At 44.8% G+C, this 25022-nt stretch overlaps 1 protein-coding gene across 1 annotated transcript; it reads left to right on the forward strand.

The window, feature by feature from the left end:
• The first annotated feature begins 18779 nt into the window (after nt 1–18779).
• On the forward strand, nt 18780–25022 carry RPS3 (ribosomal protein S3). The gene is made up of 7 exons (XM_008582396.1): nt 18780–18860; nt 19958–20088; nt 20374–20467; nt 21225–21319; nt 23645–23832; nt 24241–24437; nt 24947–25022. Exons 1-6 carry the CDS (start codon nt 18831–18833, stop codon nt 24432–24434), a joined length of 732 nt encoding a protein of 243 aa, XP_008580618.1. The 5' UTR covers nt 18780–18830; the 3' UTR covers nt 24435–24437; nt 24947–25022.

The following is a 25022-nucleotide window of genomic DNA, read 5'->3' on the forward strand; positions in this document are numbered from 1 at the left end:
CGCTTCCCAAGCGGCGCACTATCCAGTGCGCCACCGGGCCGGCCCACCCCTTCCCTTTCTTTATTGGGATGGTTGGTTATGGCGACAGGTGGGTCTGGAACACAAGATGAAGGGAGCTTTAGTCTTAGCTGCCCAAGATCCACAGCAACTAAGTCACCTGGCCAGGATGTGAACTCCAGATGGGTCTGGCTCCAGATTTTAACCCCTTCTTCCTCCCCACTCCTATGGAAAGTGGGAGCCCAGGGAGAAGCCCTAGTGCTGACTCAGGTGTTCCCTGAGGGACTGAGAGAAGAACACCTGGAATCAGCATGGCCAAGCTTCCCACAGGGAAACAGTTTACTCAAGCAAATGTCAACAGACACACCCAGAAACAAGAAACCAAAAGTCAACCAACCAACTAACAAAAACGATTCTTTTGACAGGTCTAGGGGACATCAGAGAGTTATTCAGGTCAGCCTCTTCACTATTGCCCTCAATGCCTGGGGCACTCAGACTTTAGCCAGCTGTTTTAGGGAGGGGGTAGATATCTCAAATATCCCAGACACTGTGATGAAAACTGGGGACTCCAAGATGAGAAGGTACAGTCCCTGTCCTCAAGGAAACTTTTCCTGTGTGCTCTCTTCCTGTGACAGATAAGCTCCCTTGATGGCAAGGACGATTTTCGTCACATCTCTATTCTCATCACCCGCTCCAGGCCTGGCACAAAATGACCACTTACTCCATGAATGTATTTCATTTTTGAAAAGTATCCCATTTTCTCAGCCACCTGATAATTCTTCAAGTATTTGGTCATTTTGTAAATTATTGGAAAAGAAGAAACTGTCTTCAGGGAAGAGAATTTAGAGGTAAAATGATGCATGCTGCTTAGTGGACATATCTTTTTAACGCCTTCTTGCATAAAGTAAGGGAAGCAGAGGGCGAGAACAACCAGGCCTTAGAACAGCATCCCTGTGTCTGGTGAGGAAAAAGGCTTGTGACTCTGGAAGAGGTGACGGCACCAGACAGGGACAATCTGCTGCCTTCAAAGATCTCTAAGGATCCACAGCCCGGTGGTTGAAAAGGAGAATGGTTTTAAATGGATGCCAGGAGCATATCTTCCAGCTTCTAGGAATGGATTCATTCATCCATTCATCATGTATTTATTGAGCACCTACTATGTGTCAAGCCTTGTTTGTAGCACAGGGGATAGAGCAATGCATAAAAACTTAAAGATTTCTGACCTCTCATGGAGCTTACATTCTAGTCAGGGAGCAGGGAAAAAATAAATAAGATAAAATTATAAATGCTCTTACTCCTTGACCCAACAATCTCACTTCAGGGACTGTAGCCTGGAGCTTCATCTATGCACTAAGAAATGACCTAGGTGCAAGGTTATTCACGGCAGTACTGTTTGTAATAGCAAAAGACTTGACACGATTTTGAATTTTGGACCACGTGAACACATTATCCATTTAAATCAAAACAAAAATTTAGAAAAGTTCAGTATAGTTTTTATTAGATGGCAACAAATGTGTTATGGAGAAAACTTTAGTAGGGAAAGGGATGAGGTAAAGATGGGAGGTGATGTTGCTATTTTAAATGGATTATTAGGAGATGAGGATGTATTGGGACATCCTCCAGGCAGAGGAAACAGTAAGTGCAAAGGCCCTGAGGTGGCAGCCCATCTGACATGTGCAAGGAAGAGCAAGGAAACGAAGCAAGAGTGGGCAGGAGCAGACTGAGCTGAGGGAGAGGGTGTACCAGCGTTTCCACCCAGGTGCACCAAGTCTCAGTGGCTGTGGCTACAGGAGGCTCATGGTCCCAGGAGACCATCAGCATCTCCACTCACCTGTTCACTCAGCAGTGCTGCTTGCTGCCAACTCCTTCTTCCTGGGAACCCCGTTCTCCACTGGCCGCCCAACATCAACACTTACCTCACTCTCTGACTGCTGTGGATTGATGTCTCCCCAAAACTTAGTCCTCACTGTGACTGTGTAAAGAGGGTGGGAAATCCTATTGTAATTGAAAGATGGGGCCTTGAGAAGGTGGTTAATTAAGTTGGTGGTGGCGGTCATGCGCATGGTTCTGAAGACTAAAAGGAGAGCACATGAGAGTCTCTGTCTCTCTCTTTGCTCCACTGTTTTCTACCATGTGAAACCCCTGCATTGCTGTAAAGTCACCACCAAAGAAGATCCTCACCAGATGTGTTCCCTGGACTTTGGACCTCCTAGCCTCCAAAACTGTAAGCAATAAATTTTGTTTTCTTATGAATTACCCAGTTCCATGTATTTTGTTATAAGGAACAGAAACAGACTAATACAGAAAATTGGTACCAGAGAAGCAGGGTGTTGCTTATAATAGATACTTGAAAATGTGGAAGTGGCTTTGGAACTGGGCATAGAGGGGAAGCTGGAAGAATTTGAAGAAGGCTAGAAAAAGCCTAGCTGCTGATGGGAGTTTAGAAGACTAGAAAACCAGGGAAAGTTCGGAACTTCTTTTTTTTTTTTTTTTTTTTTTTTTTTTCCTTTTTGAGACTGGCCACACCGTGCTCAGCCAGTGAGTGCACCGGCCATCCCCATATAGGATCCAAACCCGCAGCGGGAGCGCTGCTGCGCTCCCAGCACTGCACTCTCCCGAGTGCGCCACAGGCTCGGCCCTGGAACTTCTTAAAGACTGTTTTAATGGTAGTGAGCAGCATGCTGATAAAAATATGGACAATAAAGGCCATTCTGAGAAGATCTCAGATATAAATGAGAAGGGACTTATTGGAAACTGGTGCAAAGATCACCCTTGCTATGAACTGGCAAGGAACTTGGCCACATTCTGTTCATGCCCCAAAGTTTTATGGAATGTGGAACTTCTAGGTGCTGACCCAGAGTATTTGGCAGAAGATATTTCTTTTTTTCTTTTTTTTTTCCTTTTTGTCTTTTTTACTGACCGGCAACGGGATCGCAACCCTCGGTGTTGCGCCCGCACTGCACTCAGCCAGTTAGCAGGAACCGGTCTCTACATGGGATCTGAACCCTTGGCGGGAGCGCCGCCGCGCTCCCAAGCGGCGCACTCTCCAGTGCGCCACCGGGCCGGCCCAGAAGAAATTTCTAAGCAGCAAAGCATTCTGAAAGCTTCATGGCTACTTGCAACAGTGTATGCTGAGTTATGGCAGAAAGGGCATGATGTAAAGCCAGAATGTATAACTAAAAGGGAAGCAGAGTGTAAAGATTTGGAAAATTTGCAGCGTGGCCATGTGGTACAGAAGCAGACAGCATTTTCAGGAGAAAAATACAATGGCATAGCCCAGTGACTATTTGCTAAGGAGATTAGTGCAGAAGAAAGAGATTATCAAGAGAAAGGAAAAAAGACCTTGAAGGCACTTCAGAGACCTTGGAGGCTGTGCCTTCCATTACAGGCACAGAGACCTAGGGAGACAGAATGGTCTTGCGGAAGAGGCCCAAGGCGCCCTCCACGGACTTGCTGTCCAGGGCCACCTCAGGGAGCTGCTACCAGCACCAGCACCCCAGCTGCTTTGGCTGCTCCAGCTGTGGCTAAATTGGCCCCAGGTGTGGCTGAATCTGCAGCTTTGAAAGATATAAGCTGCAAGCCTTGGCAGCATCCATGTGTTATTAAGTTTGCGGGCTCACAGAATGCCAGAGTTTTGGAGTCTTGGGAACCTCCAGCCTGGTTTCAAAGGATGTATGAAGAAGCCTGGAAACCCAGGAAGAGATCTGTGGCAGGGGTGGAGTCACCACAGACAGCCTTCACTGGAGCAATGTGGAGTGGAAACGTGGAGTCAGAATTGCAGCAGAGAAACCACACCAAGGCCATGCCTGGTGGAGCCACGAGAGAGGGACTGCCATGGAGACCCCAGACCTGTGGAGCTTCCAGCGTGCAAAGGCAGCCTGCAAGAGCTAAAGCATCACCTGAGACCAGGAAAGCCATAGGAGTGGAGCTGCCTGAGGACTTGGGGACCCAACCCCCACACCATTGTGTGGAGGACGTGGAACATGGAGTCAAAGTACATGACAACTGTAAGATTTAATGCATGTCCTGCTGAGTTTTGAACTTGTTTGGAGCCTGTTTCTCCTTTCTTCTGGCCTATTTCTCCTTTTTCAAATTGGAATATATACCCCTATGCTTGCCACACCATTGTATCTTGGAAGTAGATAACTTGTGTTGATTTCACAGATGGGACTTTGAACTTTAGGCTTTTGAGTTGAAACAGGTTAAGACTTTGGGGATGAAATGAGTGTATTTGTGTGAAAAGGACATTAGTTTTGGGGGACTGGGGGTGGAATGCTGTGGATGGAATGCTCCCCAAACTTAGTTTCCACTGTGACAGTGTAAAGAGGGTGGGCAATCCACTATGGTAATTGAAAGGTGGGGCCTTGAAGAGGTGATTAAGTTGGTGATTTAATGGTGGTCACGGACGTGGCTCTGAGGGCTTTAAAAGGAGAGCACGTGAGAGTCTCTCTCTCTGCTTCACCATTCTGCCATGTGAGACCCCTGCATTACTGTAAAGCCACCAGCAAAGAAGATCCTCACCAGATGTGTCCCCTGGACTTTGGACCTACCAGCCTCTAAAACTATAAGCAATAAATTTTGTTTTCTTATGAATTACCCAGTTCCATGTATTTTGTTGTAAGCAACAGAAATGGGCTAATACACTGACCATATCTTCTAAGTCTCCCTCACTGCTGCGGAACACTGGGGTTCCCAGGTTCTGTCCTTGCCCTGCTCTTTCTCTTGCCAGTGCTCACCATCCCATCCTCCTCCAGAGCTTCTGCCCACATTTCTCTCGAGTCCAGACTCACAGTTCTGGCTCCCAGACATCTGCTCCGGATGTCTCAGGCACCTTGGATTCCACGTATGTCCAGAACTGATCAAACTGCTGCTGGTCACCCCTCTGCCCCCCAGTCAAGCTCACAGTCAGCACTGGCTGCGTTCTCTGCCTGCACCTTTTACACCTGCCCTGAGCAGGGACCAGCTCAGCCTGTGGGCTGAGGCCTTCCCAGCACTTAGCACAGCTCCTGGCACATAGTGAGCACTCAATAAATAAATTTATCAAGTGACTGGGCAGTCTCAGGCACTGCCTCCAGCTTTTGAACCTGCTCCCTTCTGCCGGGCCCAGACAGCCCATCCTTCAGGGTCCCCAAACCCTGTGTGGGGGCAGCCCCATCAGCCTGACCTATGCTGTCCCAAGCTCAGGGGTCACTAGACCTGTACACTTGCACACAGGAGCCTTGGTGTTTGTTGTTCCTTTGGTTTCAGTGACTTCCGCCTGTTGGGAACAGTGTGGCCAGGTCATGAAAACCCTTAGGGAGAGTGGTTTGAGAAGGAGGACGAGGAGGAGGGGGGAGAAGCAGAACCAAGCGTTGGACGGCCCAGCCCTTTGGGCAGCTAAGAAACTTTAGTCCTGCATCTCAGTGCAGCACCTGTTGGGTTTATTTCCCACAATGAGACTGTAAGCCCCACAGAGCAAGGCATGTCTGTCTTTTCCTTTATGCCTAGTACCTGTGGCAGTGGTTTGCAGCAGAGGGCACCCCCTCCATCGCTGCCCCTTGGGTTGCTAGAAGAATACAGGCCACCTAGTTAAACTTCAGTTTCAGATAAAAAAGAAGTTTTTCAGTATAAGTATGTTCCCTACCCAGTATGTCCTTTGGGACATTCTTACACTAATAAATTATTTGTTGCTTCTCTGAAATCCAAATTCAAATTTAACTGGGTGCCATGTATTTCTATTAGCTAAATCTGGTAACCCTACCTCCAGGTGAAATTTGGCAATGTCTAAAGGCATTTTTGTTTATCACACCTCAGGGGAGGAAGTTGCTACTAGCACTTAGTGAGTAGAGGTCAAGGGTGCTGCTAAATGTCCTACAGTGCACTGGACAACCCGCCAGGACCAAGAATTATCCAGACCAAAACATCAGCTGTGCCGAGGCTGAGAAACCCTGCCCTGTGGGCACTCAGAACTCTCACCCCACCTCCACCACATATCCTGATCCTCCTGCCTTCCTACCCTCAAGCCATTAAGAGACGTGGAGAGAGACTCACGGACCTGTCACAGAAGTTGACCAGTGCCAAGTTATGAAATTAATGGGAAAAATAGAATGCACGATTGTGTGTACTTTCTCAACACTGCACAGGGGTGACCTATGCATTAAAAAATACAATGGAGGGCCGGCCCATGGCTCACTTGAGAGTGTGGTGCTGACAACACCAAGGCCACGGGTTTGGATCCCTATATAGGAATGGCCGGTTAGCTCACTGGGTGAGCGTGGTGCTGACAACACCAAGTCAAGGGTTAAGATCCCCTGACCGGCCATTTTATAAAAAAAAATACAATGGAGGAAAAATTACTAAAATGTCACGGTGGTTACCTTAGGCAATAGAAAACCTTTCTCTTTCTCACTTCCTTTTTTTCTTTTCCCCCACATTTCTCAAGAACTGTATTTGTAAAATATTTTTAAACTTTTAATTATATGAGTAATCCATTAGTACATTCTCCTGGTATTTAAAAAACAAAACAAAACAAAAAAACTTAGAAACAATACACCAAGGGCAGTCTCCCTTGACCAGCACCTGCAGCCTGGCCCCCAGCCCCACCCAGAGGTAGCTGCGGCTGCGCGGCTGATGCTGAGCACAGTAGGAAGGTAGCTCTACCTTCCGCTTTGAACTGACACTGAAAGCAGGATCATGCAGTCACAGGGGACAGGTACATCCCACTAGATACTGCCAAGTTCTTTTAAAATGAACTGTACCATTCATTTTAATGAATGAACTGGCCATCAGCAAGGTATGGCAGGACAAGAGTGAGCCAACACTTGACACCAGGCTTTAAAATGCTAGCCAATCTGATAGGTGAGAAGCATAATCTCACTGTTTTAATTTGCATTTCCCTTATGACAGTGGAAATTGAATATCTGCAGGTGTTCATTTTTACTTATTAATTAATTAAACTTCTAATCAATATCCCTGTACATCATACAATAAAAAGGGTAGTCAATGAAAAGTCTGTCTCCTTCCCATGGGTCTGAAGCCCAGCCCTGCAGACCTGTATTCAGAGACCACATCTGCAAGCAGTTTCCGGTGTTTCTTTCCACAGGTATTCAATGCATATATAAACACTTAAATATATAGCCTTTCTTTTTTGTTTGTTTTTAAATTTATTTATTATTATTATTTTACATTCAAAGATGTTGTTGCTAAGCAGTGGGGGATGGGGCTGGCCTGGTGGGGGGGGCGTGGCTGAGTTCCTTGGAGAGAGCCCTGGAGGGTTTCCTGCAGTGGCTGCTGACTCAGTTGTAAGTGGCCGCCTAGGGTATAGCCCTTCTTTTTTGTTTTAAAACGACTGGTAACATTTTCCATACTGTTCTGCTCTTTGCTTTTTTTTTAATCCTGGAAAATGTTTTATCCCACTACTCATAGACACATCTCATTATTCACAATTTCATAGTATCTCATCCGATGGAGATATTACAATCTGTTTAAACAGTTCCCTAGCATTGGACATTTGGTGCCTTCCAATATTTTGCTACAGTGAATATCCTTGTACATACATAATTTCTCATGGGAATACATAGGAATATATTTATAAGATAATTTCCTAGAAGTAGAATTACTGGGTTAAAGGGCAACTATATTTAAAATGTTTAAGGTTATCACAGCAAACTGCCTTCCCTATCAATTTTCTGGTTATGTCATTTTATGATTGTAAAGGAACTATTTTTTATTTTTTTTTAATTCATAGAAGCTCCAACTACGTGTGAGGAGCTTTACACATACTGCCAAAAACCTTCACGACACCTTTGAGACACAGTGAATTAAGCCTTTTGATTAAGGCATCCACAAAGTAGGGCTCCCCAGCTTGGACCTTGGCCTGGGCCTTGTCACCATGCAGGAAGACGACACCCTGGTATGAGGAACTGGATTCCAACATAACTTACAGGGATGTCATGTGACAGGTGCCTGAATGGAGGCCTGACCAAGCGCCTGGGAGCACAGGACAGGGCGAGCGGGGGAGGGTGGCTGAAAGGGCTGCATACAGGTGAGAGCCTTTAAGGTGAGGCCCCAGGGTTGAAAAAGATTTTGTTAGTGAAAAGGAGAAAAGGTTGCTTAGGGGAGAGGGACCAACATCAACAAAGACATAGAGGCCTGAAAATCACCTAGGGAAAGGAAAACAGGTGTGCCCAGAGCACTGGTGGTCTGGGGCTGAGGCTTCAGGCAGGTAGCCAAGGACCCCTCACATGCCATGCCAAGAAGCTTGGGCTTTCAGTGGGAGATAACTTATCTGGGAGACTGATACCAGAGAGGTGGCTCAGGGTGGAGCTCAGACTCTGGAGCCAGACGGTCTGATTTCGCTCTTCCCTCTATCTCTTCCTCCCTGTGTGACCTGTCTCCTCATCTGTAAAATACAGAATCTAATTCATAAAGCTGTCATGGGAATTAAATGCATTAAAGCATGTTGAAAGAAAACAAAAACACCTGACACTTGGCAAGCACTCAATAAGCAGTAGCTATTTATTAGCAAATAACTAAATTGTTTTTTAAAAGTTTTTATAATTTGATCACTTTTTTCTTTATGTTAAAAAATTTTAGTTGGCAGAGCATGGGCTCCATTTGACTAAAGGTGACAGGAGATGATGTCATAATGGCCAGCCCAGGCACCGTTGACAAGGAAGGGTTTGATCAGAGTTCAGGCCCATCTCGCCGGCAGCGCAGCTACTGAGACATTGCCCAGTAGTTTATATCTGCTGCCGAACAATATTGTTTTAAAATGTTGAAATGTAGTTATGCAAATGTAGATTTTATTTTATTTTTTTATTTTTTGAGTTATCACTTTTATTGTAGGAAGTTTCAAATATATACCAAGTAGACAGAATAGTGCAATAAACCTGCTTCACGCAGCTTAAACAATTATCAACTCATGGCCAATCATGTTTCATCTGCAGCAACCCCTCAGCAAATGTAGATTTTAAAAAGTTAACATTTATTTAGCTTTTACTATTGCCAAGCACTACTATAAGTATCTCATTAATCCTCACAACCACCTTATTGGACAAGTACTATTATCATCCCAATTTTACAGATAAGGAAACTGAGGCACAGAGAGAGCTTTAAGCCATTTGCCCAAGGCTACACAACTGGGATCCACACCAGGCTTTGGGAGTCCAGAGCCTGCTCTCACCTGTCTTCCGGTCTGCCTCTCTTGCTGGGAAACTAGATTAAGAATCCAGTTGTTGGTGGTGATGTTGGTGTTGCCTTCTCAGGCATTTGTGCCCTTTTTTTTTTTTTTTTTTGGTAGCTGGCCAGTACAGGGATCCAAACCGTAGGGTTATCAACACCATGCTCTAACCAACTGAGTTAACCAGCCAGCCCCCACTGTGCTCTTTTCAAGTTAAGCTATTTAAACACTTCAACCTCCTGAATCATGAATAGCTGTGGTCTCAAACCAGATGGAAGCCGAGGGACAGGGAAGCCAGGAAAGTCTCCTAATCTGGGGCACGACAGGCTGCATTTTAGAAAGCAGCTCTGGTGCAGCAAGGAGGAGGCCTTGGGGGTGAGAAGAGGGGACAACGCCTGCAGGAAATACTTGTGGGAGGTGCTGGGTGGTGGGGCTGGAGGGCAAGGCTGTAGGCAGGGCCAGGAGAAGTCCTTGACTAACCTCCCAGGGACACTGCTGGAATCCTACTAAGCCTCTTGTCCTGCAGCAGGTACTTACCCCAATGAAATTGAGAATCTATGGCCACAAGTGGCTATCGAGCCCTTGAAATATGACTAGTCTGAATTGAGAAAGTCTGTACATAGAGAATACAAATGGAATTTCAAAGACTTAGTATCAAAAGACTATATCTGAATAATTTTAATATTAATTACATGTGGAAATGATAAAAGTTTGGAATATATGAGGTTAAATAAAAAATATTAAAATTAATGTCACCTGGGTTTTTTTCTTTCTTTTTTAAGTGGCTAACAGAACCCTGGAAATTATGCATGTGGCTCGCATAATTTGGACAGCGCTGATCCATAACCTTCCTACAGGCGACCCGCCACCCCTAGCCTTCATGAGAAGCTGCGGGCCGGCGGCGAGGGCTTGGCAGTGAGCAGTGTTCCCGGGCCAGGCTTCTCCACTTGGGTTCATTCGTGCTGCAGGACCACGGCTGGGCTCCTGTGACCGGTCGGGCTCCGCTGTGCTCTGCCGCCCCCTAGCGGATTCTCTTCAAAGCTGTCCTCCGCTCTTCAGCGACATCCGTCTTCCTCAGAGGGACGTACTCGAAATGGTTTTCTGAAACACTGTGGTCCCAAACCATTAATTTCACTCACCTATTATCCTGTGTGTTTGTTTGATTTTCTTTCGCCACACGAAAGAGGAGAATATGCTGTTTTGATTTTAGTTAGTTCAAAGCCACTTGACAGAATTTGACATGTCCGTGTCCCTATTTATTATCTTGACCAATCACATTCTGAACAGGTCTCAATATAATTAGGATGTCTTAGGTATCTCTTAACTTCTTCAACTGTGGCCTCTGGTTGGTGAAAGTTATCACTTACATCTTGTAAATGATATTGGCTATCCCATTAAATTCCTGGATGTTAATAAGTAATTTGATTTAAGGGGCTCGATTTTTGGATTCAGAAAGCAGTTTCCTTCTGTTGGTAAAATGGGTTAACAGTATGGTAATAGGTTAAACTGCATCATGAGGATTATAGGGCAATAATATATATAAAGTACTTAGCACAGTGCCTGGTATATTATAGAATCTCAATAAATGTAGCTATTAACATATGAAATTAATTGTTGTTTATATGAGTATAAGCAGCAATCTTCTGAGAGTGTTATTTGCCTCTGCATGCTAAGACCCTGGTTCAGACCCTTCTTGATGAGTAAACAAAGGGAATGGAAAGGATCTAAATTTCAACAGGTCACTGGGCTGGGAAAATACCCAGCTGGTCAGGATGTTCCTGGAAAATTACCCAGCTAGACCAAACCCGAGTGAACTCAGCCAACCATGGCAAGGGGTGTGGATGGGGAAGAGGCCACAGATCAACTCCACTGGGAACTCTAGATTTTCCAGGGTGCATGAAGACATTCCCAGGGCTGTGCAGAATGGAAATATAAGTTCAAGGAGAAATTGAAATAATATAAAAAGTGCAGTTGTTTAAGAAAAACTTATGTGTGTATTTTTTTAAGTGGATAATTGTGGATATCAAATCACTGTGGCACTTACATTCCTATGAATACATTTAAAGGAATGACTAACTGCTTCAAAGTGTTGACATTAGGATAATGCTGGAAATTATAGTCTTTGCAAATTTATTTAAACTTTTGATGAAAAGTTTTGCTTATGTTAAAGTTCTACATAACTTAAAATGCACAAAAGGAAACCACATCCTTCAAATTCTTGTAGGGAGAAGAATGTGAGGACAAAATGTTGAAAACCAGGGCTTTAGGCTGTATAACCAGGAGTGGGATTGCTGGGTTGCAGGGATGCACCATCAACATTCCTCAAACACACCAAACTTTCCAGAGCAGCTGTACTAATTTACATTCCTTCCAGTAGGGTAGGTGAGGTGATTGTGTGGGGGTCTTGCAACCGTCAGGAGGCACACACATCCACCATCCCTCTGGGGAAGCCCAAGGCAAAGCAGCAGCTACTTGGAGTCAGGGTCTGGAGAACTAGACTAGACAGTTCTAATGGCTTCTCTCTACAAAAATCCAAGGCTCTCATCTCTGTCTCTGTCCCTGTCTTACCCAAGGCCTGGCTTCTGCCCCTCCCTGGACAGAGTTGACTGCATCTAGCCCTTGGCTCTTTCCTTCCTCCTTTGTCTCCAAGTTAACCAGCCACCTGTGCATGTGGCCTTGCTCTTTGAAGGAAGCTGGGCGGTTGGTAGCACTGACTTGTTATCATCTTGTTCCTGGCCTCTGATCACCTCAATGGAATCACAAATTAAAGTCAGTCCTTTATGTGTGGATTTCACTCTTCAAGTCCTGGGAAGCCAGCCTCCTGCCTCTTGTTTCTCTGAAGCACGATCCACCTGTCCCCCCCTCCCCCCAAGCTATCTACTGTCTCACATTCTCAGGCCTTTGAATGGAGTTACCGAAGGTGCTCACATGGGTTGGGACCAAGCTGAAGGGTAAGGTCTGCAAGATGGAAAAAGGGGCAGTCCCAACCCTTTCTGGGAAAGAAACTGATCAAGTTGTTGTTGCTAGCTGTAGCCTCCTGAGGGCGCGGTGCACACAGTTTTGAAAGAGCCAGTTTAGGAATGGGGGCATTTTCAGCCTTCTCAGATTAAGCTGGATACACCTACAGTCTCTGGGGTACTCCAGCTGTGTTCCCCATCCTCAACCTGAGCTCGGTAACACCCCCTCAACAAGGGTGTGGCTGGTCTTTCTTACCTCCCTGGCCATTGAGACTGTCTTCCCTCTCCTAGCCCTTATGGTTCCTGAACAGGCCCTTGTTGCAGCTGTTCTTGGGCTCCATCTTTCCAGACCAGATGCTGGTCCCACACCCCTGGAGGAAGCCTGATGGAGTTGGGACCTCCTTCGCCTTTTTCTCTCCCTTGGCCATGTCTTTCTGCTCCAGCAGTCAGCCCACTGTGATCTCTGGCCCATTTATTTTCACATCTTTCCTTTAAAGGCACTTTCTCTGCCCTATACATCATAGGAGTATGATTCTTCTGCCTGTAGTTAAATAGTGCCTAGTGTGTGTGGGAATGAAAGGCCCTGGTGTCTCACGATCTTCTGCAAACAGCAGAGGTGTGAGTCATGTGTAGGGTTCAATAGTACTTGTTGAAAGTGACTCACCCTAACCAAAAACACTGAAGATTAATGTAAACCTAGAGGCCAAGTTGTTTATTTGAATTAAAGGCGATGATAATCTGTCCTGTCCAACAAATACTTTCCATACACTGGGCACTATGCTGAGTGCTTACAGATACCATTTAATTCCATTATAGAAATCCTGTGAGATTAATGATAATTTCTCCACTTTCCAGATGAAGAATCTAAGGCTTAGAAAGGTTATGTGTCTTGCCTGAGATCACAAAGCTTGTAAATGGTAGCACTGGGATATGAAACAGTTTAGCTGGCCTCAGATTTCCCTATCCCTGCCTCCAGCTGAGCTGTTCGCTTCTCCCCGCCTTCCTGGAATGGCACCAGCACCCTTCGCCGCACTGTGTATTGTGGTGTCCCCATTTGCATGACATTGCAGGTGCGCATCTATTCATCACAATGGATCTCAGTACCTAAGGAGAAATCCAGAAACTTGTGCCCCCAAAGTTTACACTGCCTAACCAGAAGTGTCATTTTTATTTCCTTCTTTATTCTTTTCAGTGTTTTTGTGAATTTATTTTATTGTTTAAATCAGAAAGCTGTTTTCATAATATGGGAGGGTCTTTCTTTTGCTCCCAAAGGATTTAGTCCATTCAATCTGCCTGATGTACCCACTGGTCTGGCAAACACCTGCATCTCTTGTGAGCCTCAGCTCAAGGATTGGAGCTCTGTGACATGTTTTCCAACACCCTGTCCTCTCTGATGTTCCCTCAGTTGTCCTACTGTCCATATCATGGCACTTAAGATGCTTATCACATTTATTTATCTGTCCCCCCACCCCCCACACTCCACCCCTAGTTCTGAGCTCCTAGAAGGCAGGAGCTGAGTCACATTCATCAATATCACAGTCATCATCATCAAGTAATAATAACTAATGCTAATTGAGCACTTACTATGTCCCAGCTGCTTTACTATGTGCTAAGCACTTTGCCTGTGTTAATTCATTTAATCTCACCACTATCCCAGCAAGTGGGTTTACTGTTATTATCATCCCATTTTACAGATAAGGAAACTGATGCAGAGAGAACTCTCCTGTGGTCACATAGCTAGTAACCAACCAGACCAGGGAGCAAGCCAAGGCTGTGTAGCTCCAGTCTGTGAACTGAAAAACTATGCCACAATGATGAGATCTTGGTAAAGCTTTGCTAAATGTAAAAATCTGGAGTTTCTCCAAAGTATCATTCAATCTGAAAAGTGTTTTGAATGGCCCCAAAGGCAAGGATTTAAATCCATATCCTAGCCGACTGTGTGGATCCAGTGGCCACAGAGCCTGTTGGTTCAAGAAAACCCAAACAAGGTAAAGTGATTGCTCTCACTGAGTTCACCTCTACTCACTCAGGAACCACTTGGGCCTCAGTTTACAGAAGAGAAAGAACATGTGTATGTGAAGAGGAGGCTGTAATGGACTCATTTCCCTGGTGCCAGGGCTCCAGCAACAATCCTGAATTCCTCTTGATCTGCTTCCTCCATCCTTCTAGAACTGATCTTCTGAGACAGTGTGGGGTCCCAGGAACTCACGTGAGCATGAAACTTAGCTGTGGGTTTCCTAGGGCCCCAGACAAACAGGGAAACAAGACTGGTATTTAATACTCATTGTAAGCTTCCCTTGTTTATTCATTAAGCCTAAATATTAACTCAACTTATTCATTGTTTTATTATTAACTTAATAATTATTAAGTTTAATAATTGCTCACTGTCTGCCAATTACTGCCAAATATCATGGAAACAAAGACACGTAAGATGCCCCTGATTTCTGTGGATGAAAAGATTACAGCAGCGCTGTTCAACAAAACACAGTCCTATATATGAGAACCACAAATGTGAGCCACATGTGCAGTTCTGAATCTTCTGGTAGCCCTATGAGAAAAGAAGATAAAAATGGAACAGGTGAACTTAACCTTAATAACATATTTTATTTAACCCAACATATCTAAAATGTTATCCTTTCAACATGTAATCAATAGAAAAGATTATTGAGCTGTTTTATATATTTTTTTCATACTTTGAAATCTGGTGTGTATTTTACACTTACAGTACTTTTCCATTCAAACTAGCTACATTTCAAGTGCTTAGTAGCAGCGTCATAGCAGCATATCAGAAAATATACATATATAGCAACATGTGACCAGTAGCTCCCATATTGGACAGATTAAGAGACTGAGTTTTCAGAAGAAAAGATCATGGGATTTGGTGTTGGAGGTGGAGACATCCACATTGTTTCACTGTGGCCATGTGAACAGAAATCCATATATGTTTGTGGCTCCTCACATTTTTTCTTTTTTCTTCATTTTCATTTCACAGGTAATTCGTAAATATATTTTTATTATAATAAAAGTCAAGCAATAAAGTAAATTGCTCCTTAACCTCCCCCAATACTGCTGCATTCCCCAGAGGTAACTTTAGTTATATTTCATTTGGGTATAAACCTTCTATGCATTTACATGCATATATGTTTTATTTTATTTTACATAAATATTATATAGTACATGTTTTTCTGCAACTTGGTTTTTTTTTTTGTTTTTTTTTTTTTTTTTTTTATGCTTCAGACTGAGGCTGGGCAGTTAGATCACAGAGCTGTGGCGTATTACCACCACCTGGTGGCAGCATACCTTTCATGAACTGTGGCACTTAAAAGCTGGGAGGATCCTAAAGGTCATCCAATTCAAGAGGTTCTCAGCCCTGGGAAGCCCAGGCCCCACCCACAGAGACGCTGATTTACTTGGTTGGGGTGGGTCCTAAATGTGGTAGGGTTTTAAAAGCTCCCCAGGTGGGGGCGGCCACGTGGCGCACTCGGGAGAGTGCAGCGCTTGGGAGCGCAGCGGTGCTTCTGCCACGGGTTCGGATCCTATATAGGTATGGCCGGTGAGCTCACTGGCTGAGCGCGGTGCGGGCGACACCAAGCCAAGGGTTGCGATCCCCTTACTGGTCACGAAAAAGAAAAAAAAAAGCTCCCGAGGTGATTCCAGTTGCATCCAGGGTGAGACTCACACTACAATCTGTCGTATAAAAAATGTATTTTCAACATTAGAAAGACAATAGCGAGTCATCTGAGTGACAAGGGCTCATGCTACTGCTCTGGACACTCCTTCCAGCAACAGCACTTATGGGGTAGGATAGCACTTATGGGGTAGGATAGTACAGTGGTCAGGGGTATGAGCTCTGAATCTGCAGAGCTGAGCTCAAATGCCAACTCTGTCACTTCCTGCCATGTGATTCCCGTCTTTCTGTGCCTTGATCTCCTTGCTGGTAAAATGGGCCAAGTGCCTGGAGGGGTCCTGTGAAGACTCAGCATGGGCACAGTGCCTGGGACACAGGGGTGCCTAGGAGGTGGCAGTTCTCATCATCATCACTGCTGCTTACACCTGGGTCAGAGGAAACATTGGACATAGTTCTCTGCAGTCAATGGAGAGGAGACAAAGGTGACACTTGGATGCCATCAGAGACCAGAACATGGAACAGGGGGTGCACTCGTTCAGAGCAGAAACTCTAGGGCCAGGGGCCGGCCCGGTGGCGCACTGCTACAGTGCGCCGCTTGGGAGCGCGGCGGCGCTCCCGCCGAGGGTTCGGATCCCACATACAGACCGGTTCCCGCTCACTGGCTGAGCGAGGGGCGGGCGCAGCACCGAGGGTTGCGATCCCGTTGCCGGTCCCGGTCCGGTACGGGCGCGACACTGAGGGTTGCAGTCCGTTGCCGGACACGGAAAAAGACAAAAAAAAAAAAAAACAACAACTATGGACTATATTCATTCAAAGGGCAAATCTCACTTGTGGTATTTAGGAATTTAAGGAAAGTACCTTTGTGATGCTCACAGGGCCACAAAACCATAAGTTCTCTCTTCACATTTCTAGGGACAATTCTGTGACTCCACGGGCTAAACAGATAAACTTGTTTACATTTTGTATACCTGGGGAAAGATTAAGGCACTCCCACAGTCCCTGCTCTTAATTTGAATTCAATATATTGTGACTACTATTATTGTTTTATTTTACTGGGTGGCTAGCACAGGGATCTGAACCCTTTAGCTTGGTGTTATAACACCATGCTCTAACCAACTGAGCTAACCAGCTGGCCCTATTTTTATATTATTATTTTCAGTAATAGAATGTCTTTTTCTTATAATAGTCTTTGACAAAACAAAGAGCATAATGATAAAGACAAAGGCTTCCTTCATAGGTTTTCTCCTGGGACGGGAGGATGACAACCAGGCAGGCGGTCTTCTGATGTCACTGGGTTAGGGCAGCAGATGAGCTACTATGGGGCCTCAAGAGGTGGCATTTACCCCAGAGAACTTGCCATGGACTGATCCTCAGCTTTGAGTCTTCAGAATTTGGTTTTGTGAACATCCCAGATAAGATATGGCACTTGCAAGCAAATTTGTATGAACCATGCTACCAGGAACTGATCTAAGAGCCAGAATCCATGCATTGATTTGCTTGGTCATCACATTTTTATTGACACTGGGCTTGAGCCTGGCCAGATCCCAGGTTCTGGATTTAACAAGCAGAACAGGCTTGGTCCAAGCTCTTACAGACCTTACAGTCTAGCGGGAGAAACACATAAACAGACCATTTCAACCCTGTGAGATGAATGTTATGGTGGGGGATGTACAGAATGTTATGGGAGCAACTAGGAGAGGCACAACCCTGGAAGAAATGGCATAATTAACATGGGGCAGGGGGGATTGAAAGAGCCAGTATGAAGGAAGAGTATCACAGGAAAAGGAGGGGATAATTGCTAGAGCAAGGTCTCAGAGAAACAGAACAAAACTTAAACCAGAACACAAAGGGGAGGTTGACCTTGGGCAGAAGGAGAATCTCTTTCCTAAGCTGGGAGAAAAGGAAAGAAGGATGGCCAGGGACACATAGGATTACAGGATGGGTGGGAGGCAGTTCTTGCCTGTACAACCTATTTTGGTGGGGAAAGGGGTTAGGAGGGATGTTGACTGCCTAGAGTGAGAAGGAGGTTGTGGGATTCAAGCTTTGAGAAAGATTATAATATGCACTGTGGGAGAATGAGAGGTGTATTAGTCCATCTTGTGTTGCTATAACAAAGTACATGGAACTGGGTGTTTTATAAAGAAAAACAAAATTTATTGCTTACAGTTTCTGAGGCTGGGACGTCCAAAGTCCATTTGGTGGTGGCGACAGTGACTCAGGGGTATTCCACATTGCATGGTGGAAGCAGAGAGACCAAGACAGAGAGCAAAAGAGACTCTCATGTGCTCTTCTCTTAAAACCTTCAGAAGCACACCCCTGACCACCATTTTTAATCCATTCACTACTGCATGGTCCTACAATCCAATCACCTCTTCAAGGCTCCACTTTTCAATTACCGTAATAGAGAGTGAGCCACGGGCCGGCCCCGCTTGGAAACTTTTATAATAAAATGAAGGGGAAGTTTTCTTTTAAGTGAAAAAGAATTGTGAGTACGTGAGCCACTATGTGACTGTTACAAATTGTAAGGGACTTTATGAAAGTGAGGTGGGGTAAATGAGTTAATAACATAAAGGGCACAAACAGTACCTAGGACACTCGATATATACTAGACATTATTATTATTATTATTATTATTATCATTTGGAACAGAGGAAATGGACAGAGAGATATAGGGGAGATATAGGGGCATCTAAATGAATTTCACCAAAAGCTTTCAGCAGATTTTCACTACAGTGTAGACCTGAAAGTGTAGGGACCAGGGTTCCACGCTGATTAAACTCTGTTGCTGGGTGAGCTCATACCTGTGATTTCCATCTGTGTGCATCGCGTTGCTCATAGTTATTAAACTATGGGAATTGGACTCTCAACTCCCCTGCAGTTCAGCTTGATTTGCCCCTTTCCTGTTCTGTCTACAGTGATCTCTATCACGCCTCTCTTTCCCTTACCGCCTTCTTTACGTAAGAACTACATTTCCCGTGAGCGCCCATAGGCGTCGACGTCACTCCGCTCTTCGCCGTGGCCCCGCGCCCTTTATACCACTTCCGCCCACGAGCCACTTCCTTTCCTATTGGCGGCGCACGGCGGCAAGATGGCGGTGCAGATTTCCAAGAAGAGGAAGGTGAGCTGGTGGGGTCCGGGCCCGGGGAAATGCGGTGCCTTGCGGATCATGGGCTTCTTGAGTGTCACCGCAAGACCCGCTGCTTCGTGCTCTGCCCCGGGAAGCGGCCTAGGCCGCTTGGCGTTGCCGCTGGTCGCGGATGCCGGTGGATTCAGGGCGAAGCCCGAGCCGGGCGAGCGCAGTGTGGCCGCAGACAGATTGCTGCCGGTTCCTGGCAGAGTGTGGAGATGAGCAGGGGGCGCCCCTCCTGTCCCGGAGAAGGCGCTTGTGAGCATTTCTTGATCAACAAAATGAGTAAACGTAGTATTTTGAGGTGGGAGTCATTTCTCTCAGATCTTATTTCATGGCTTTGGGAAGGGGATGTAGCATTGTATTCTTGCTTTATTACTGGTGTCTGGGTGCGGCCTTCTGATGCCAGAAACCTCAGTTGAAAGTACTGACGATAGTGTGTGCTCGGTCTGGGGGCCTGGGGAGAAAACGTCCTCGTCCTTAGCTTTTGTCTTTTCATGGGAGAGAACTGTGCAAAAATCACTAGCTTTAGAAATAGATGCTTTGTCGTCTTGCGTACATACACATTGATGTTAAAATTAAGTCTACGACGTTCTTGTGAGTTAGGATTTGCCAGCTCTGTTATAGGGAAGACCACAGATAAGGAAGGCAACGTAACATGGTTGGGATTCTTTTGACGTCCAAGTTGTGTCTACAAGTGAGACTGCTTATATTTTCAGCTCTCTTTCACACATTACTGCTGTGATGAATGAAATGTAAATGTGCCATTTTAGAGTAGCTTTTTGTTTTGCATGAGTAAATATAAATGACCATCTTTTAAGCCCTTCAATGAAGAGATGATGACGAGTCTGACTGGGGGGTGTTGTCTTTGTCCAGGTGGCCTACTCTGTGCTGCGTTCTGTGGCACAGTTTAAAAGGCCCTGGTCGAAGTAACTTCCTAAAGAAGACCTAGAGGCATTTGTCTGAGAAGGGTTGTTGCATTCGTTGGAGGTGTTGAGTTTTGATGAGGAATGCATTAGCAGATAGAGGGGTTCAGGGGAAAGTGAGCCTATACCCAACTCCTAATTGAACTTTACTTTTTTGGTTAGTTTGTTGCTGATGGCATTTTCAAAGCTGAGCTGAATGAGTTTCTCACGCGGGAGCTTGCTGAAGATGGCTACTCTGGAGTTGAGGTCCGTGTTACACCAACCAGGACAGAAATCATTATCTTAGCTACCAGGTAAAGATGCACTTGACTGGTCATCATTTCCTGTAATTGTTGTATATACTAAGGTGGTGTATTCTGTATATAAACTTAAGAAGACAATCAGTGAATGTGTCCTTAATAAATGTAATTGTTTTTTAAAAGCTGCATTTTTAAAATTTAACTTTAGACCTTGTCATCTAAAATTTATAATTGCTTTATGGCTGATGAATAAGATTTTGCTACCACACATATATGCAAAATTTAAAGTTACACCTAGGATTTTGTGAGAGTTATAAACTGTTAGTTTTTGCCCTCCAGGACACAGAATGTTCTTGGTGAGAAGGGCCGTCGGATCAGGGAATTGACCGCTGTAGTTCAGAAGAGGTTTGGCTTCCCTGAGGGCAGTGTAGAGGTAAGTGGCCCTGGCTTATGCCAGAGATTATTGTGGACCTGGAAGTGGCTCTTTAGGATGGTCCTTCCAAAAACCCTTAACATCACCTTGGAGACTTTATTTATTATGATCAATGAGTGCTATTAGAATAATGGGGATGGCCCGTGGCTCACTTGGGAGAGCGCGGTGCTGAAAACACCAAGGTTATGGGTTCAGATCCCTATATAGGGATGGCCAGTTAGCTCACTTGGGAGAGCGTGGTGCTGAAAACACCAGGATCATGGGTTCAGATCCCTATATAGGGATGGCCAGTTAGCTCACTTGGGAGAGCATGGTGTTGACAACACCAAGTCAAAGGTTAGGATCTCCTTACCGGTCATCTTTAAAAAAAGAAAAAAAAGAAGTATTAATGGATTGGTATCTGTTGTAGTTTTCTTAATAAGTGGTAGGCTAAATTTTACAGGCCTATTTTACTATTTTCTGGGTGGTTAAAGGATTTTACATTCAACTTGGATGTAGAAACGATGCATATGATGGATCAGATACTTCACTGGTCTCCTGATGTGGCTGTAGAAGGAGCTAGCAGTGGGAGGGCAATGAGGAATAGTTCAGCCCATGTGACTGAGTACTATGTGTGGGTAGAAGTGCTTTTGTCCTTGAAGGGTACTACAGTGACATATATCATGGTATAGAAAAAGATGCTTGTATGAAGAATGTGCCGACTTTTAATTGAAAACTGGTGAAGGTAATAGGAGGTATCTTGCTTTTTATTTTAAAGCTTTATGCCGAGAAGGTGGCCACAAGAGGTCTGTGTGCCATTGCCCAAGCAGAGTCGCTGCGTTACAAACTCCTAGGAGGGCTTGCTGTGCGGAGGTAAGTGTCCTGAGATACGATGGTCCTGCCTTGTGCAGATCAGAATATGGTGTGTTGGCCATTTAGCTAAGTTAGAAAACTCTTAAGTTAGAATTCTTGTTAAGTGGCAGTAACTGCTATCTCCAAGGGTTATAACAATAAGATACTGCCAGTTCATACCCTCACTGAACTGGCAAGCTAAGAAGCAAAAACCATACAGTTGTCAGTGCTGTGATGAAGTGTTCTGGGTGCTTTGGGAGTAAAACAGAAATATTGTAGTTCTGTGCAGGGAAGGTACCAACTTCCATTGGTCTCCTTGGTGAGGCTTTAGAAAGAGCCCTATGAGAGGTGGACAGTGAGGAATAATTCAGCTTGTTACTGGGTGTGTGTTATGTATTGGTAGGTAGTGGAAGTGCTTTAGCACTTGTGGGGCACCGCGAAATACAGAACAAGCTAGAAGTCCTGCAGATCCATTATGTGTTCACTGTCATGGGGACTACAAAGAGATAAGACATCATGACGGGAAAGAGCTTAAAATCTAGACACTTAAGCTGTACATAGATAGTAATGTGAGGAGTGTCAGGGACATTGAAGAGATGAGATTGCCTCTTAAGCTGGTAAGATTTCAATAGAAGTTCTTTGTGCAATTTGACTATTTGTGAAGTAATTAGAATGACTTGCCTAGGTGTTCGGAATTTAGTCAGTACTTAATGCAGGTGCGGGGGTGGGGTTATTCAACAGAGGAATGACCTGAAAGCTGTGTTGTAGGAAGGTTGGCCCTTGCGGATAGGTAGTGCAAGCAAAGACATGTAGAAAAGACCACTCACCTGGTTTAAGTACCACTTCCACTTCTTAAAAAAAATGGATCTCAAAAGTTTTGTCACTGGGATAGCATCACCTGGAAACTTGATAGAAATAAAAATTCTCAATTTTTACCATAGACCCAGTGAATGGGAAACTGGGGGTATGGCCCAGCAATCTGTCTAACAAGCTCTCCACATGATTTTTGCACACACTAAAGTTTGACTTGGAAGTTCTGAGACCTATGCAAGTTATTAAACTTGTCTGACCCTTGGATCTCCTGTTTTTAAGTGAGGGTCATACTACCTCTCCTTAGTTGTGAGGAATACATGAGACGATGTGAATGGGCCTAGAGGTGGCTAGCTACCCAATTAGTATCTTTTTTTGTTGCAGCAGGCCGGTACAGAGATTGAACACTGGACCTTAGTGTTATCAGCACCACGTTCTAACCAACTGAGCTAACCATCCAACCCTCTTATCTATTTTGTAGAATAAAATGTCTTTTCCAGCACTCTAATATTAAGGTAGCCAGGAGCCTCAATTAGTGGTTAGGTTTCCTAGTGAAGATGAATTCTGGAGGTTGAAGAACATTTATAATTTAATAAAGGGACCACTAAGTGACTGGGTACTTGTGGAGTTGGAAAGTGTGGTTCTTAACTTTGGTTGTGCATCAGAATCACCTAGGGAGCATTTTTAAAATACTATGCCTGGGCTTTGCCACCCTGTCACCTCTCCCCCAGGGTGATGGAGATGCAAAGGATTACTCAAAGCCCATTTCTTTTGAGCAGTGAGATCCCCAAAGAGGTTAATTTTCCAGGAACCCTCAAGAGAGAAGCATTCCGGAAAAATAACACTGAACTAGGGTCTTCTCTCAGTGTTTATCCTCCAGGCCAGAAAGTTACAGAAAAGGAACATAGGTGGTTACAAAACAACAGTAAGATAATTGTTGTGGCAACAGTCATTAGGTTTAGCTGCACCAAGGACATCTGCCCTTAATGCCAGCAATTTTGCTGTTACAATTCTTTATCTACAACAGAGATTTTAGCCCAGGGAAAGTTTCCTGCCTTTTGCAAGCTTAACATTTCTATGTGTAATTTTAAAAAGTTAGGCTATACCTGAAACAACAGGGCCTTGGAAGCTAAGCCCTGTGAAATACATTTGGTTTATAAATGTTGGTACCCTCCACACCACCCCACATTGATGATTTAATTGGCCTAGAGTAGGCATCGGGTTTCTTTTGATTTTTTATTTTAGCCTTCTGAAGTGATTCTAATAAGCAGCTAAAGTTGGAAGAAAGCACTGGTTAGGAGGAGCTTAACATTAATCCCCTGAGGAAGATTATCCTAAGATTAGGTATGATAGGAGTGAAAAAGAATTGCTATTTCTTGGGCCAGACTCTGGTCAGATTTATTCTCCATTAAAGGAAGATTGGAAACAGTTAATGCAGAGTAAGCCTTATTTTATTTTGTTTTTTAAACTTGATGGGGTGGGTAGATAAAGTCTGTCTTCGGTAATAACACAAGTGGATCTCTTGTTCTTCCAAAGGGCCTGCTATGGTGTGCTGCGATTCATCATGGAGAGTGGGGCCAAGGGCTGTGAGGTCGTGGTGTCTGGGAAACTTCGAGGACAGAGGGCTAAATCCATGAAGTTTGTGGATGGCCTGATGATCCACAGTGGAGACCCTGTTAACTACTACGTTGACACTGCCGTGCGCCATGTGCTGCTCAGACAGGGTGAGCAGCTGAGAATGCTTGGGGGAATTCATCTTTGAGGTAGTTGGGCATGTTTGTACTTCTTGGGTTTATTGACTAGCTGCACTGAAGAATTGAATTGCTGACATCAGTCAGATTCAAGAGTTGGTTTCTCTGTCTTAGCCATCTCTGTACCCTTCAGTGATGACACGATGACGAGTCATAAAGGTCACGTCCTGCTCTTGGTCCTTGCCAGTGCCATGTTCTGTGGTGCTGTGCATGGATTCCTTTTGCAGAAGTGTCCTGTTCGTTGATTGATTTAGAGGCATTTGTCTGAGAAGGGACTAGCCCCAGGGGTGCTTGAGTAAACTACTACTGTCTTCCTTCTGTCCTGTTGTGTGGTAGGGGCCGGTGAAACCTCAGCCAGGTCCTAACTGTGGTATCCTCTAGGTGTGCTGGGCATCAAAGTGAAGATCATGCTGCCTTGGGACCCAAGCGGTAAAATTGGCCCTAAGAAGCCCCTGCCCGACCATGTGAGCATCGTGGAGCCCAAAGATGAGATACTGCCCACCACCCCCATCTCAGAACAGAAGGGTGGGAAGCCAGAGCCACCAGCCATGCCCCAGCCGGTCCCTACAGCATAATAGGTATGTCTGCAGGGGCCTCTTGGCAAATATTCCTTTTTCTCTGTATTAATACTTATATCCTACACTGGTAAGCACTTGGTGAATAAACATTGGATTGTATTTGCTTTATATGGGAGAATACAAGTTGGAACCTGGAACCTGTTTAACCCATGATTCTGTTGGGAAGGGTGTTTGCCTTTCTTTAGAAAGAAGTCCCTACTTTTACCACTATGTATGAAATAGGAGTATATCTTTATTGTTGTTCTTATTTGCTCAGGATTTTCAAGGGACTCCTGCTAGTAATTAGCTGTTCTGTCCTTGAGCAGCCCCCTTAAAGCAGTAACACCAACCTCCTATGCCCAGTGCATCTGGGTTTTTGTTTTGTAGGTGTTGTGTTCCTAGGTGCTCTGTGTGTATTTTACTAATCTTCATGCAGCCCTAAGTGGGATTGGATGTTCATTTAGTAAGTGAAAGAACCTGATGCTCAGGTGAAGCAGTTTCTCTTACTGTTGTGCTTTATTTGGTTCCAGGGTCGTCTTGACAGCTGTATCTGGAGTCTGGATGTTTCTGTGTAACGACCTTTAATAAAAATCTTGTACAAAAACA

Source organism: Galeopterus variegatus, unplaced genomic scaffold (assembly GCF_000696425.1).
Source record: "Galeopterus variegatus unplaced genomic scaffold, G_variegatus-3.0.2 Scaffold2601, whole genome shotgun sequence".
Taxonomy (NCBI): Eukaryota; Metazoa; Chordata; class Mammalia; order Dermoptera; family Cynocephalidae; genus Galeopterus; species Galeopterus variegatus.

Bases quoted from the DNA above. Each gene is read 5' to 3' on its own strand.
- RPS3 (XM_008582396.1), top strand. From the start codon at position 18,831: ATGGCGGTGCAGATTTCCAAGAAGAGGAAG. The intron at 20,468-21,224 runs GTAAGTGGCCCT...TTTATTTTAAAG, and splicing joins TCCCTGAGGGCAGTGTAGAG to CTTTATGCCGAGAAGGTGGC. The intron at 21,320-23,644 runs GTAAGTGTCCTG...GTTCTTCCAAAG, and splicing joins GGAGGGCTTGCTGTGCGGAG to GGCCTGCTATGGTGTGCTGC.